This window comes from Barbus barbus, assembly GCF_936440315.1.
Source record: "Barbus barbus genome assembly, chromosome: 36".
Taxonomy (NCBI): domain Eukaryota; kingdom Metazoa; phylum Chordata; class Actinopteri; order Cypriniformes; family Cyprinidae; genus Barbus; species Barbus barbus.
Window position 1 is genome coordinate 5517277 of NC_136714.1, and position 16670 is coordinate 5533946.

Here is a 16670-nt window from a genome sequence, read left to right on the forward strand (position 1 = left end):
ATAGTGATCTCATGTTTGTTTTCAAGGGACACTGACATCAGCTTGCAACAGACGTTACACTGGAGCATCTGCCATAAAAACACACAAGTCATTAATCAGCATAATGAAAAGCTGAATCATTGAAGCAATGAGGAAATGCAGTTAGAAATACACACGTGTGAACAGTTTTGTAGCAACATGGTTGTAAACACAGGAAGTCTGAACAATTAAACAAGACAAATTATTCGAATAGTCTTTCAGCTGTAGCTTTATGAATTTTTGAAGAAAATTCTAGATGAGTTGTGGCTGGTTGCCATGCGGTTGCTAGGGTGTCCTGGGTGGTTGTATACAGGCCTCTCAAAAGAGGGGATCTCTTGAAATCCCTAATCTACAGACAAATGTAATAATGTTTCTTGTAAGTAATTGGTTCATACATGTATAGTGTCCATAAAGAAAATGACAAATCATTTGATGATCTATTTTAAAACACATGCTCTTTATTCATATTGGTTTTGAAAAACTTTTATCATTTTTAAAACAGCATACAATTTATTGACTCTAAAACATCATGTGACTATAAAGTAAAAAAAAACTACCTTTTTTCATACACATCATGAATTATGAATTCATAAATATCAGAAAGTCTTTTTGGAAGTTCACTATGCATATTTGCAACAATCAGCAATAAAATCTAACATGAACAGTCATAAATGATGTTTCATGTGCCCAAATAGCATTCGTTTTTGGTAACACTTTATTTTAAAGGACAAATTCTCACTATTAACTAGTTTGTTTTTAGCATGTATATATCTAGCATACTGACTCTTTATAGTATTTATAAAGCACATATTAATGTCTTGACCATATTTTAGATCAATTAATCCTACCCCATACCTACACTTAACAACTACCTTATTAACTATTAATAAGCAGCAAATTAGCATTTTATTGAAGCAAAAGTTATAGTTAATAGTTAGTTAATAGTGCAAACTCAACCTTAAAATAAACCGGAACTTCTAATGGTAGCTGCATTGACAAGATGATTTTCCAAATTGGCGAATGGCTCTTTTAAAGGGGTTATCGGATGCTCTTTATCCACAAGTTGATAAAAGCACCTTTTTTACCCTGTCAAAATCCTCTCTGTTTTCAGCAAGCCATTCTAGTTCATGTTGCTTTAAATGCTAATGTGCTCTGCTGACCCTAAACTTCAGCCCCAAAACTGGCTAACTAGCTCATTATTAGGAAAGGCGATTTGCAAAGATTCATAAAAAACCCTTATACTCACTTCTTCTGTAGATGAAGCTGGATCACGAATGATTCACGCGAACATAAGCGCATTTAGGAAGATCGAAGATCAGCACATTCCATTCAAAACAAAAGTAATCCACTGTGTCTTCAGCGGCTCAGATGTTGGGAGTAAATGATGACTGCTATATTCATTTTACATCCAACAACTACCTCAGTTGCTTAATCGGAAACATCTTGTCTTCCCCTGCACCAGCTCACTCAGGGAGGATCTAAGGTAAGACGGCCGTGTCAATCAACTATCGTGGGAGCGGTCTTCACAGAACTACGTCATTCTGACAGGAATCTCAGAACAGCCTGATTTGAGGATGGGGATTTGCATCAGATGACCCCTTTAATTAGAAAGCGAGATTCAGTCCGCCATATTGTGCACTACACTTTCTCCTATTCATAGTACTAAGAGTGAATCATATTTGGTCACATCACATGACATTTTACAACCTAAAGTAAACTTGCCGATAAAAAAGGTTTACAATAAATTTTACAGATTTATTAACCTTTACACACAGTCATGCATGTTTCTGAATGTTGGTCACAACACATGATTTTGATTTAGTGGGAGGGGGGAGGGGGGTATGTTTATTTGTTTTTTTAGTTTTTTGAGGGAAAAATTTAAGTTGGTATGAATGGAATTCATGCAATTGTCATTTCTCCCCTGCATCACATGTCCTTGTTAAACAACTTCTCAAACGAGAAAGAAAAATGTAGGGTGGGAGCTGAATTTGTCCATCAGGAATTAATTGGATGTTGGATCATTGTTGTTTGCTAATTGCTGCAGTCTCAGAGAGCCTGTTGCGAAATCGTTATTGAATTGTAGTAGCTAATAAACACTGCAATATTCCATAAAAATACAAATTGTTAACTTTGGTTTCATGGTGAATTTAACAGAATAGAATTAAATTAGCAAAACTGAGCATCATGTCTTTGACCCAGTTATCAAAAAGTCACACTTACATTATAAACGCCACAGTTATTCACAGTTATGTGGTCTTTATAGCTTTATAAACACAAATATAGTGAACGGCTGTCTTTTTCTCCCAGCCATGTTCTATGTAACCCCTCTGACGCCAGCCTCATACAATAACATTAAACAGAGTGCAAAACAGGAATATGGTGACAGCGATCTCGTTCATCGCTCAAGTCTGTTTAAATTTGCTTTTCATTTCTGTAGGGAAAATATTCATAAGTCACATTCGAATCTCCAGAGAAAATAAACTGGGCCGCATGAGTCATTGCCTCTTTCACACTAGCATGTGTGTTAACGGTACGGGCCGTTTCCTGAAAGCTGACCTCTCCCTTCCTCCTGTCCTGTTGCTGCGTTCTTATCTGCGGCTCTCCAATCAGCCTCGCTATTGCTGTCAGAACAACACTGAACTAGAGTGAATGGCTACACTGAATGGCAGAGACTCAGATAGAGAAAAGATTAAGCAGGCGCAGAGATGATGGAGAGATCTTAAAGATCAGTAAATTTACAGAATGCTTCATGATTTTTTGGAAATCCGTGTTCTGGGCTGGCACTGTTACCACTTACAGATGTACCATAAGCTTTCATCTTCTAGACATTAAATGTGTCGCGTCTGCAGAGTACATTTATTTAAATCTATAAGGACTGAAATGGAACAGGCTGGTCAGTCAGTAATAATGACTGATATATACATGTTTCTGAATGCACAAGAGCATTGCGGGCGGATGGTGTGCAAGCCTTCAACTAAAACTCCCATTGCACTGCCTTAAATGGGAATCACATAGAAACAAGCCATGTTTTCTGTGTGGTTCTGATTAATACCAGATTCGACTGCGCTGGCCCTGATCCAGTTCCCACCCAGGGACAGGCCGATTTCTTTTTCTTACGCTGTTGAACACATTAGAGTATGCCATGATCTGTTCCCCTATTTTAGACACATCTTTCTTCTTTTATAAAATGCCTTTTCCCTGAGTCTTGACTGAGTGCCAGTTGGAACAACAGGCCAAATAGTTCAAATGGGAGTTGGACCACTATATGCAAAGCGCTTTGCTGCAATAAACTTTGTGTGCAAGGCAAACTTTATGGGGGCATTCTTTAGTTTGTAAAAAGTGACGTTACTACCATACACAAATCAGCATGATGGAAGGTGTGAGCATGAAAGTTAAAGTCTCATTAGAGTATAGGCTACATAAATGTATAGATAAAGAAGAAATATTAATTTGAGAAATAATAATTGTTTATCATACATATTATATATAAAAATCAATTAACATATTTATTATAATCTTAATATATGTTTATATTATACATTATTTAATTCTACAATTATTAAAAACAAGTACAATTATGTTTCATGTGATACATGTCATGTTTATTATATAAATTTGTATGTGCTCTCAACACTTGATAAATATATTCTCTGTAAAAGATAGAAAAATTTGCATTTTGGGGAGGAAACTGTCAAAATATAATAGGCCTAATATAAAAATTGATAAAGTTTGATTATTTTATGGTATATTATCATATATAATAATATATAAAATAATTATATTTATTATGTATTCCCTGTATTCAAATTGTGTAATATTTAATTTAATATTTTTTTTTATATTTTTATATATTCTTAGAAACGGAAGATGATTCATTAGAAAAATTGCATTTGGATAAAATACTTTTAATAATATGATGCTTAATAATAATAGGCTTATAATAATGTTAGGCATAGTGCTATATACAAATATTGTAAGTAAAAAGTTTTACTGTATATTTAAATGATATATTATCTAATTTTCCAGTTTCTTAACATATCAAGAAATATCATAGGTTTTATTTGACGTAATTCAAAGCTGCCTTTGTACCGTTTTACCATCCGTATTACGTCATCAACATGAGACGCGAGTCTTGACATTCAGACCCATGCTGAATGTTTTCATGAGTTTTTGACCTTAACAGTGAACCCGGTAAGTGTATTATTTACACTTTTCATCTACATACACACAGAAATATCTGGCCTTAGTGAGTAAAGCAGATTTGTGGAAACCGGTTAGTTTAGCTAGCAGCTGATTATTTAATTGAGCTTTGGCCTAAATCTTAGGGGACTGCAAAATATAAACGGCATGTCCACGCGTCAAGCATCGGTCCACGCGAAATGGATCATCGGTCAGGTGATCGGAACCAAGATGAAGAAGACGGCAAAGGTTCGAGTAACCAGACTCGTGCTTGATCCGTACCTGCTCAAGGTAAGATATGTTGATTTTTTGAGCGTTTTTCTTACATTGCCTTAAAACAGCTGTAAGCATTAGGGTCATTTATGTTTGTATAATAATGACGTATTATTTGTAAAACATTTGATTTGTAGACAGAATTATCCTGATCCTGTGTTATATGCTTTTTTCCCCAAGTACTACAACAAGAGGAAGACATACTTTGCCCACGACTCTTTGGAGCAGTGCACTATTGGGGATGTGGTTTTGCTGAAGGCTTTGCCGGAGAAAAGAGCCAAACATGTCAACCATGAACTCGCAGAGATTGTGTATAAAGTCGGGCAGGTGGTCGACCCGCTCACTGGGAAGAGGGTTGCTGGGACGCAGTATCTGGAGCCTCTTACAGAAAGCACAGAAGACACTGAAGTATCTTTGACAGAAAAACTGGAGCAACTGAACATTACTGCCTCCACACCTCCTTCAGCCTCATAGCATTGTGTTTGTCCTCGATGTATGTACATAACTCATGTCCTGATTTTCACATAAAATATAATCACAGTGCCTTGTGTGGTCATTAATCTTACATAAAAATGCTTCTACCTGCTGTCCTTTTTGACACAGTCAAGAAACCATACATCATTTTACAGTACAAGGCTGCACTATACTATTTTTATTACTATAGATTTAAATGGCCATTACAACATAAACTTTCCACTAGTCACTTTTAGACGTTTTCATTGAGAATTTCAATGTGTCGGTGCCCTCTAGTGGAGGCTTTTTGTCATTAATGGGTCAGACCATGGGGAACATTGATCTTGGAGGGCCACTCCCATGCAGAGTTTAGCTCCAACCCTGAAAATCAATAAAACTAACTGCATCCTGAAGACCTTGATTAGCTTGTTCAGGTGTATTTGATTAGGGTTGGAGCTAAACTCTGCAGGGATCAAAGTTCCCCACACCTGCTGTAAGGTATTCAAATAAATACACAAAACTATCTATAGCTAACAATATTATAGATATCTTAAATATTTTCAAAAAGTCCCAATTACACATTTGTTTTATACCACATTTACATACATAGCATGTTACCTAGCATACTTTTTAGTGTATGTATTGCATTTTCAAAAAAAGTTATAGTTGTATAATCTAGAAGACATGTAACAATTGTTTATTTAAAAGATAATTGAACATTAATACTGATATGACTTGCATAATTATTTGAAAACAATACAAGTCTTAAAGATATTAAAACGATTATTTCTATTAATTTCATTGTACATATAGACATAAAATATATTTATTTAAATTACTGTATTCATTCAGACACTGTCAGTTATAGCAAAAGTTCTGATACAGAGTCTATTCAAAAATATACTAAGATAGGAAAAGAGCCAACAATCAATGGATGTGCAAAAGCTGTGCTCGTATGTCATGTGCTTCCCGTATCATATTGAATGTAAATCACATTATTTTACTTCCATCATATGATGTTGCATGTTGTTGTTATTAAAATCTGAGCTGGCACAGTAAAGTGTTTCTGAGTGGTTATCACTGTGCCGACTGCACTGTCCTCTGAATATGAGACACTTCCAGCACTGGCATGAGGAGCTGGAACGCGTCCTGGATATATGATGCACTGTTTGATGCCTTAAAATGAAAATAAAGTGAAAAAGATGTCAATACTCCTGTGCAGACATCAACACAGTAGTCTTAAATCTGTAAATGTCTTTTTTATTTAGTTATTTAAATGTGCAAAAGAAAAGACAAACCTCCAGAAAAATGCTGGTAATAAGTGGATTGAGAACGTCTCCCTTTTCATTTACCTGAAATAGCAAATACTTTGACTTGATGGCACAGAAAACTCACATTTTATAATGACAATAAACCTATTACAGATCTCAGCGTCTTACCCCAATGGTAGTCAAACACGACGTGAACATTTTGGATAGTAGTGATACCTCCTTGCAAATAACAATAGTAATTCTGAAAGTGAAACAGATTATGATTTTGATTTCCCCAAATCCAACTTTTGCACACTTTTTGCAACAAAATAACTCACTGTGATAGGACTTTGGCTTGTTCTGTGGTCGTCACCCCCTCAGGGTTACAGTGGAGCAGCATTTCAGCTGTTTTGTGGAACTGCTCTATGGATCTGGCTGTGAACTCGGCCAGGCTTGTAATGGCAGACAAATGGGCCTCCTATGAAAATGAAAACTCAATTGTCAGAACAAACACAAATATACATTATTCTAAGATGAATGTATACATATCACAAAAGTCATTTTGTACGTTTCAGGCAAAATAGCAAGAGTTGCAGACCTCAACACTGCATTTTGACACTGCCGTTTTCAGTTCTTTCTCCTCCTCTTCTTCTTTTTCTTCTTCCTGTGGGTTTTCACTTTGTTGCTTCATGTTTGTGATATGGTTGAATGCATTTTTTCTTGCCTGAGTGGATATGAGTAAATGTAAATAATCTGACATCTGACACACAAAAATACTTGAAGATTACAATTATGAAGAGATGCTCAGGTGATACCTTGCTAAGTTTGTCTGCTGATGTGGAAATCTGTAGTCTTTCAAGGACATCTGTCAGTTCCTTCACGAAATCCTCACCATCATCGCCTGAGAATAAAATTAAGATTTTTATGTTCTTAATAACAGTTTGTTGTTCATTTAGTCTGAGATTTGGAGACATGAACAAAAATGTTAACATCACTATATTTTTTGACATTAGCTTTGTGTTCTTTTACCTTTCGTATCATCATCCATCTCGTCGTCAAACTCCATAAGGGAAAAAGGCTCTTTAATGTCCAGTAGTTCTTGTTTTAGTTTAGCTAACTCCTCACCGGACAGAGTGGTCAGCACAGATTTCACCTGCACACAAACCCAACACTTCAGCATTCGAATCCTTCACCGTTTTAAATTCTAGCATTGTTTTATATTTGAAAACAGTTCTACTGACCTTGGCTTCACTCTCTCTAGAGAGGATCTCCAAAGCCTCCAGATGGGACAGGCCTTGAAATTCATCAAACAACATCCCATAATGAGCCTTCTTGTCTGTTTCTGAAGTTACGTTTTCTGCTTTCTGCTGCTCCTCACGTTCTTTAGCTTCCCTCAAGACCTTTGAGAGATGAAAAACAGAATCAGGTGAGTTTAATTCATAAGCAGAATCAAACTATGAATCGGTCAGGATGTGTTCAAGTAAAGGTCATATATTTCTGTATGAGTGTCTGAAGGGGAGTTGAAGTGGCTATATTTCATCTCATCTCACAGTCCTCAAAGCTTCTGCACCTGTGACAGTGTGCAGTTTCTGTTCATCAGTCCCTTTGTTTTCTTAAAGCCAGGGTCTCCCTCTGCAATCACATCCATAGTCTTCTTCCCAATAAACTCCAATGCATCCAGACCACCACTTATTACTGTTTTACCCTAGCCCAACAAACATAGGAAGACAGAATAAACAAATTTACAATCAAAACAAATAATATAATAATATAAAATAATTAATTAAGCAATGAATGTTTAAATAATAATTGTGTATTAATATAACAATTAGTAATTAATTAAAATAATACATGCTGGATGCTGCTTTTACTTTCCATCTTTAATCTCTGTTTTTTTTTTCTTTGTTTTGTGAAGAAATTGTATAAATAGGCACAGTTGAAATAAGTTTATACATTTTAATTTGAATAATTTTTATTTGCAATTAAACACAATTCAAAAAAGATGACTGGTCTAATTATCAGTTTTTCTATTATTATTAATTTAAATTATATTAATTATATTTCAAGATTCCAGAAGTTTTAGGAGCTGTATGTTCTTCAGGGAACATTCATGACTTGGCCAGTCATCCTTGATTTATTAGCTAATGATTAAGCATAAGAATTTTTGTAATCGATTTAACTAAATTTCTGGTTTAGAAATCACACTTTTAAAATTGGGCCTCCTCTGGTTTCCCAAGACCTTGAGAACTGCAGTTCTTCAATCAAATCAATCAATCAATCAATCAATCAATAAAACAGTTAAATAAAAAATTAAAAAATCCTGATTTTGAGATGATGTAGTTACTATTTTAAGTTATTAGTATGATTTAGTTACCATTGTTTAGTCCGATTTCAAATAAAATTAATTAGCTTTATTACCATCCAGCATACATTTAGCATTTAGCTTGCCCTTACCGTACTCTGAACTACAGTGGTTAAAGATGACAACATTCCCATACTACTGGAGGAGATCATTCCCATAGCACCACCCATTCCATACGTCTTCTCCTCTTCATCTTTATTTTCCTTACTACTCGCTGAATCTGCAGGGCAAAAAGCAGAAAGATCATCTATACGTGTGAACTCCCATGTCAATCAGAGAGCACATCATTACCTTCAGTTTTTTCTTTTTCTGCTTGAGCAGAAAGCTCCTCAGGACTTGGGATTCCTAGAGACGTCTCAGCTTTCTCAATGACCTGTGTCAACCCTTGGCCTTAGACAACGAACGAACAGTATGAGTCTTGATGATATATGAACTGAGCTGTTTAATAAAAAAGTCTCTTACCCACAGTAGCTACAGTGGCAGTAGCAGAGGAGATGATAGATTTGCCCCAGCTACCCCAGTAACCCCAACCTCCCTGGGAAACAGTCGTCTCTGGGGAGGGCTGATGGAAAAATAGTGACAGTTAGCTATAGAATTATATCATTATTAACCCCATGATGGTATTTTTAGACTGAAACATTTTCATGTTCTGAATTTTTACTTTTTTTTTTTTGGACATGAGTAGAAAAAGCTAAGCGGTTGACCAATCACATCAGACTGGACCAGCTGACCAATCAGAGAAAACAGAGCAGAAAGGTGGGCTTTAAAGAGACAGGAACTAAAACAGAACATTTAGGAGGAAAAGAGGTGCTGCAACAATGTACAAACTAGTGAGGAAAATTATGTCTTTAAAACCGTAAATCATGTAAATCTATTCTAACAGACCCCAAAAATAAAATTAGAAAATGACAATAACTTGTAAATGACGATAATATGGGCACTTAAAAAAAAAAAAAGTTGCACACATGATCTGTGCAGTCAAAAATAAGAAAATATGAAAAATATGAAAATACAGAGCAATTTTCTGAGGTACAATCTACAAATTAGCCACAATGAAGTAGTTGATTTAAATATATTATTTGAAATACATATTTAAGTGCAAAATCTACTATATATGTATATATATATATATATATACAGTAGAAGTGTGAGAAAAGCTTACATCTGTAGCTCTTTCTGCTGGTGTTTGTGTCTCTGGGCTCTTCTGTTCTTCTGGTGGAGGGTTATGTTCTGGTCTTCTCCTGGTCTTTCGGGTTGGTGCTACATCAGTAGCGCTGTCACTCTGAGTTTCAGCGGAGGGCTCATCTCGGGTGGGTGATGAAGGCTCTTTGGGCTCTTGGTCCATTGATGTCTCTATTTGGTCACTTGTGGAGCTTTCGTTGTCAGACATCTTAGCACATACCAGTCTCCTGAAATGGACATCTAAATATGTAATTACTTTAAAAGGATAGCTATATGATATATAATTGTGTGCATGACAGTGTAGTTCATGAAACTGAAAACCAATATATTTTAAAATGTCTTCAATACAACGTTAGAGAAAATTGTTATGTCCCTGGACGTACATCACAAATTGCTGAGGCCAAAGATTTATATTACTCAAATAAAAAATATGATACAGACTTTAGACATGAGATGATCATGAAAAACCGTTATAACAGATGCTGTATGTTATTACATACTTAGGAAATAAACCACATTGTATTTGTCTGGCATACTGTACTGTATTTAAAGCTAAGCTAAGTTTCATCAGCAATACTTAGTATCCAATGAGCTGAACGCTATAAATGTAATTATAAGGAAGATGTTATCATTAAAATAAATAAGGGATAAATAAATATAATAACATGTCCAACCTATTGCCCCCTGCTTCTCTATCGTGCGGCCACGTCGCTGGACTTAGCCCTGCTTGTGTTTTGTTTTTCCAGTTGCTCTCTCCCTCTTCCGTTGAGGAATGAAGCATAGAGTTTTATTCCGCCACCTGCTGTTTGGAGGAAGTACTGCACATGCACTGTCATACATGTAAAGGGTAACAAATTAAATTGTGGTAGCAATGTTACAATGTTGCAAAAAACGACGATGTTACAATTTTTAATTGTATTAATAACTATTTAGCGTAATATGTATGTTTTTATAAAATATGTTGCTTCGAACTGAAGTCCATTCATATAAAACACTTTCCAGCTATTCAATAATTTATGTTTTTACTGAATGAAGTAGGACTTAGTTATGCTTATAAATATAGTTTAGATCTTGTTTTTATTATAACACAGTTAAAGGAATCTTTTCTCAATATTTCAAAACATTAAAAAAAAAAAAAAAGCTATCCAAAGCCATCACAAAACTACACGCCCCAGAAATCCACCTCGAATCTGATTGGATGGCGTCGCACTATTGTGTGTTTTTGGCTTCTGTGATTGGTTCACTGCTGCGGTCGTCGATGAGTCTCAATGTTCTTCTCACGCACAACATCAGAGACGAAATGGCTGAAGAGGAGGTCGAGCAAACTTCTGGAATACTTCAGGAAATTTTCACTTCGCCTCTGAACATTAGCTTGCTATGTCTCTGTTTGTTCCTGTTGTACAAAATCGTCCGCGGAGACAAGCCTGCAGACTTTGGCCCGGTTGAAGAGCCGCTGCCTAAACTAAAGAAAAGAGATTTCATATTGGCAGAACTGCAAGAGTACGATGGACTGAAAAACCCAAGAATCCTGATGGCTGTCAACGGGAAAGTGTTTGATGTTACAAGAGGAAAGAAGTTCTACGGACCAGGTAGAATGCAAATATCTCAGATTCAGTCGTGGGTCTTATTTCAAACTTATCTCAGGTGATTTTTTTATGCATTTATTTATTTTTTCAAAGGATTACGTGATTACGTTGGCATATTCATTTTAAAATATTCCACAAAAATGCAATAATTTAATTTCAGACACGCCTCTTTATGTCGCACCTTTTAAACAGCCTACAAATGCCAAGTCAGAACCTCTAACCTACTGAAGATTCAGGATAATAGAGATGTCACGCAACCCTGTTCTCTGTTTACATTATCTTTGGTTTGATACAGCGACGTCATCGCAGTATTTTTGCGTTTTTGTAACTTCTGTGCACACTTTTGCAATGCCAAAACTGCTGGTCATCAGTGAATGATTGACTAAACTCGGATAAAGGTTGACTAGATAATGAAGATGTCCACTGAGCACAGAATGGTGCTTCATTCAAGAAAATGGACACTACTTGCTTTGCATTCCTGTTGAGATGATATATTTTTGAAGAGCTAATACCCACTTTGTTCACTTTTAGAGGGCCCTTATGGGGTCTTTGCTGGCAGAGATGCATCCAGAGGACTGGCCACGTTCTGTTTGGAGAAGGAGGCCTTGAAAGACACTCATGATGATCTTTCAGATCTCAATGCTATGCAGCAGGAGAGCCTGAGCGAGTGGGAAACCCAGTTCACTCGTGAGTTGAAGGACACCGTTTATTCTTGTTCCAGCCTCTGATTTTACAGTTGCACTCTTCAGGAATGTTGCAACAGGGTTGCATTGCTAAATGTTGAGTAATGAGTTATATTTGCCTCCACAGAGAAATATGATTATATTGGGAAGCTTCTTAAACCTGGAGAAGAACCGACTGAATACACAGATGATGAGGAAGTCAAGGACAAAAAGAAGGATTAGGACAACAAACCTAGCTCTTCCATTCATGGTAGTTTTGACTGTTTTGTCTGAGCCTCCACCTCATCACTGTGACCTTAATTAGCACGTCATGTGTTCAGAAACAGAATTTCATATCATATTACATAAACCTAATGTAGTATATGATATATCTACAGCAACTGTGACTCATAATCATATCATTTGAAGAATTCTTGGGTAAAAATATATATAGCTTGCTATAAATATGAGACACAATTCTCACTCTTTTTATTTTGACTGCTGACTCCAGATTTTGATCTAGCCAGAGAACATTTAAACCAAATACATACATAAACATCAAAATGCACTAAAATGCTTTTCAATGAGCATTATAGTAAAAGTTGGAGTGGAGATCTCATTCAGGGGTGCTTGTTGGACCAGTTTCCCTGATACTGATTAAGACAAGGCCCGTACTAAAGAAGGTTTCGAGCAAATTTATCATACTAGTCTTAACATCTGCTCAGGAAACTTGTAGATTAGATACACATTCCATTGCATTATGTAGAGATTATATTTTCAACTTTTGTTACAAGTAAAGTATTTGCAAAACACCTTTTCTGTTCATAATTTTCATTATTAAAGAATATGCTTTATTATCATTGTGCATTACTGATTTTATTTTAAAACACTATGTTGGTTCATAGTATACGTTGCTGATTACTGGTGGTTTCTCCATGAACCTTGAATCATGAATCCATTTAATATAGCATTTGCTCCAGCTGAACTGTTCCTGTAGCAAGTTAACTCTATAAAGCCTACTGTATGATATTTACTACCTGAATTTGAATTTGAACTACCTGAAAAATTATCAACATGATCAAACCTTGGCTGAAAAACATGTTTTACATAACCTACGACAAGCCTTCTGTCATCTGATTGAGACTTTTGTAGCAAGTAAAAGGCTTGTTTAATTCTAGAAACGTCCGCCTTCAGGTCGTGATACATGTGTGTTTTTGCTGTGAAATCTAATGATTTTTATAATGTAAATGTAAGAATAACTTCTATATTATTATTAATATTTCAAGATGAACAGTAACTGGACAGAAGCCGCTTGATTGTCCATAAATTTTTTTTCATGTTAAAATGTATCAAATACGATGCAACAGGCTACTGAGAAATGCTTATGTGTGCATCTACCAATCATCATTGCACTACATAACGCTATAATTTGCTAAATACAATTAAACCTGCAGAGCTTTGATTATTTAATTGAAGAGATTTTGAAATCATTTACTCACCCGGTCCCAACCCTGCTTGAGTTTCTTTTATTCTATGGAAGTCAATGGTTACCAACATTTCCTTTTTGTTCAGCAGAGGAGAGTGTGAGTAAATTTTCATTTTTGGGTAAACTATTCCGTAATTTAAATATAATTTACTAGGATATATTATTGGACGTAAATAGTGGAAACATGACATTTTCATGTTCATACATTTTCAAATGTAATTTGACTTTTCGGCCACAGTAATAACATCTATACCAAATTTAAATTTTTTCTGAATATTTTCAGAAAAAAGTATTTCTACTTGAGTGTGAGCTCCATATTCTCACTGTAGCACATTATATAAAAGCCTTATTAAACACATTAAACACACATGCAAACTTTTTAAACGATTTTCTTTTATGTTTTGTAGTGTTAATACTGTTCCACGTGAGACAAAAAAGATAAAAAATACATTTTGAATGTTTGTTTTTCAGATCAGTTTATTTACAGTTTTCTGATTTTTTTTTTTCATGTGTGACGCTTTACAAAATTAACTATCAAGTCACTTTAAAGGGAAGACATATCCCTCTTATTCTGGGAATATGTAAAGTTGGCCCAAAAGGATAAGTTTATTTCTTGCATTTAAAACATCTGATAACATTTGTAATATATCTAGTTGAAGAAAAAGATATATGTCAGAAGTGGGATTCGAACCCACGCCTCCATTCGGAGACCAGAATACCCGGATCATCGGAAGGGATCAGCCCTTGAATCTGGCGCCTTAGACCACTCGGCCATCCTGACACGTCTATAAACATGCGCCAAAAACTCAACTTTATGATACACTAGATAATTTATGATATACACTATCCATCGCTACATTGTGTAAGTATAGTGCAGAGTTAATACCGAACAACCGGCGAAGTGTTGAACTAACTTTAACACCGCAGTGATGGTTACTTCATATAAACCGATTTTTTTTAGCACGTTTACACTTATTATTATACGTTACTCCCGTATAGGTTAACCACAGACCACATAACCTTAAACTATCGGAGTTTGTTTTAGTGTAACATTTTAATTTTGCGTTATGTTGAATCTACCGTTGATAGTCGTTACGCTCCCCTCGTGTGCACGCGCACGCCTCGCTCACTCACTTCCGCGCTGCCATTTTGTTTCTGCCATTCAGTTCAAGGGTATTAGCAGGAGCTACAGAGATAAAAACATGTATCGTTTCGCCAAAGTTGCCCTGAACCTCAGCGGTAAGTTAAATATCTTATTCAAGGACTGACCATTTTATTTCACATTTCATTGAACCGTATCTGTTACAATGCTGGCCAATAATCTGGCTGTTATTTTTCTGTAACTCATGCTAAAGCTAGTTTAATGTAATACATCCGTAGTTCGCTGGTGTGTAAGTTACAATTTAAGAAATTATTTAATATGTTGTCAGCTTTCCCTATAAAGACATGTTTATATATATTTTTTGCCATATGTGCGCTTAAAACCTGTCTGACATCACATATAGCTCATATAAATTATCTTAAAATGTAAATATTACTCCCGCTGAGTGCAAGAATTTGTCTTGTGTTCTAAAATGTGTCTAATATATCTATAAATGTATATAAAAAAAATTAAAAAGTCAATGGTTTGCATTAGGAATGTCTTTAATAAATTCAGTGAGTCCAGGTTCTTTACAATTCTTCGTTGAGGCAATGAATAATGTTTTGAAGCATAAGTAAACTTGAATAAATGTTCTTTACAATAGGTCAGAGTGCCCGTCAGGTGGCTGTGCGACAGAGATCCGATCTGTCCCGTGAATTTCATGCAAAGTATGGAGCTCCTCTGCTGATTGCTGGGGTCACATTTTGCACAGCTGTTTGGGCATATGTAAGTGACTGCAAACACAAACCTTCTAGTAATTATTTATCTCATTTCAATGTGTTATATGTGAATTTGTGCACTGTCTTTGCAGGTGGCCACATCAACAGGCATTGTATGGAACCTGTCACCTGTAGGCAAGGTGCAGCCCAAGCCATGGCAGGAGGAATGAATGCATTTCCTCATTGTGCACTGAATGCTGGAGGATTCTGAATGACATTTTCCATTTTGCAAATGGAGACTTTTCACCTTATCCAATCTTGTTGCTATATTGGCATGTCTGTAAAAATGTAATAAATTAAATATAAATCTTAACATTAGTCATCTTGTTTATTTCATGCTGAAATGTGCTATTAAAGGGTTTAGATTTCAGATTTGAAATTCACATGCTGCTGTGTGATGTTAAAGGGCTTTCAAGGTTGTTTTTTACACGGGAATCACGGAAAATTACCTTTGGATTTTATTTTGAAATCTTTTGCGCAGAACCTGTTGATGTATTATCCACACTTGAACTTTTGTTGTCCCTTTACGGACTTTAGGAGGTAGTGGGTGGCCGTGGAACCCTTTTCCCGTCCTACTGTGTGAAACTGGCAACTTCCAAAGCAACAATGATCATCTGCCCATAGATGTTGATTTAATGCTTAGGCAGGCTGTGAGTGAAGGAAGATGCCACTTGAATTTCTAGCAACTGTACGCGGTAACTCCACATTGTCACGAGGCATCGCCACGGAAATATCCTGTCAGCTGAGTGATCACAATGTGTGATCTCCACATCGAAAAGCACAGGAGGATGATTGCACATAACGCCAAGAGGTACGTGGAGCATGTTTACGACCTGGCCCGGAAGGCATGCACAAGGACCTGCGTGAGGTTGGAGGGCGTCTTTTTGGTGCGTCCTGGGTACCAGGAGGTGTTGGAGCCTAGCCATTTTTTCATCCAGCCCATGATGGACAATCTCCTAGAATCAGTTCTAATGCTTGTTCCTTTTCGGGACAATGAAAACAGATTGGGTCTGCACCACATACACCACACTCTACAATTGGCTGCAGTCTTTGAAAGGGCCTGATCGTTCCATCAGACGTTTAGTGGACTGCTGGATGGTGGAGTTCTGTCGGGAAGTGTGCCAGAGAAAAGCCTTTGAATAACCACGGAGATTGAAATTGAACGGAGAGCCTTGGAGATGGTTAACTCCATGAGTTACCATCCTGTCTGCTGTATCGAACTTGGGATGTCCAAATTCAAGTATTTCCCACACATCAAGTATTGGGATGAGATGCGCAACTGCAAAGCAAAATGGAACTTCAAGGATTTTGTGGAGCTACACAAGCCCAGTGAGGTTCCATCTGCAGTAGCTCGAGCAG

At 36.3% G+C, this 16670-nt stretch overlaps 4 protein-coding genes across 4 annotated transcripts; 3 read left to right on the plus strand and 1 right to left on the minus strand.

Annotated features, from left to right (window-relative positions):
* Nucleotides 1-4130: 4130 nt before the first annotated feature.
* On the plus strand, nt 4131-5482 carry LOC306856261 (small ribosomal subunit protein uS17m-like). Its single transcript, XM_079395420.1, has 3 exons — nt 4131-4209; nt 4344-4488; nt 4651-5482. The coding sequence occupies exons 2-3, from the start codon at nt 4366-4368 to the stop codon at nt 4942-4944; spliced, it is 417 nt and encodes a 138-aa protein (XP_079251546.1). The 5' UTR covers nt 4131-4209; nt 4344-4365; the 3' UTR covers nt 4945-5482.
* Nucleotides 5483-5599: 117 nt separating this feature from the next.
* Nucleotides 5600-10485, minus strand: LOC306856246 (protein FAM114A2-like). Its single transcript, XM_079395400.1, has 14 exons — nt 10392-10485; nt 9698-9944; nt 8998-9097; nt 8827-8925; nt 8628-8755; nt 7744-7878; nt 7415-7573; nt 7203-7326; nt 6989-7074; nt 6772-6897; nt 6512-6651; nt 6363-6435; nt 6222-6275; nt 5600-6099 (listed from the first exon to the last, which is right to left on the minus strand). Exons 2-14 carry the CDS (start codon nt 9923-9925, stop codon nt 6001-6003), a joined length of 1551 nt encoding a protein of 516 aa, XP_079251526.1. The 5' UTR covers nt 9926-9944; nt 10392-10485; the 3' UTR covers nt 5600-6000.
* Nucleotides 10486-10960: 475 nt separating this feature from the next.
* Nucleotides 10961-12820, plus strand: LOC306856260 (membrane-associated progesterone receptor component 1-like). Its single transcript, XM_079395419.1, has 3 exons — nt 10961-11306; nt 11835-11990; nt 12114-12820. The coding sequence occupies exons 1-3, from the start codon at nt 10976-10978 to the stop codon at nt 12206-12208; spliced, it is 582 nt and encodes a 193-aa protein (XP_079251545.1). The 5' UTR covers nt 10961-10975; the 3' UTR covers nt 12209-12820.
* Nucleotides 12821-14594: 1774 nt separating this feature from the next.
* On the plus strand, nt 14595-15622 carry LOC306856264 (cytochrome c oxidase subunit 7B, mitochondrial-like). The gene is made up of 3 exons (XM_079395423.1): nt 14595-14690; nt 15197-15318; nt 15404-15622. Exons 1-3 carry the CDS (start codon nt 14654-14656, stop codon nt 15479-15481), a joined length of 237 nt encoding a protein of 78 aa, XP_079251549.1. The 5' UTR covers nt 14595-14653; the 3' UTR covers nt 15482-15622.
* The last annotated feature ends 1048 nt before the right edge of the window (nt 15623-16670 follow it).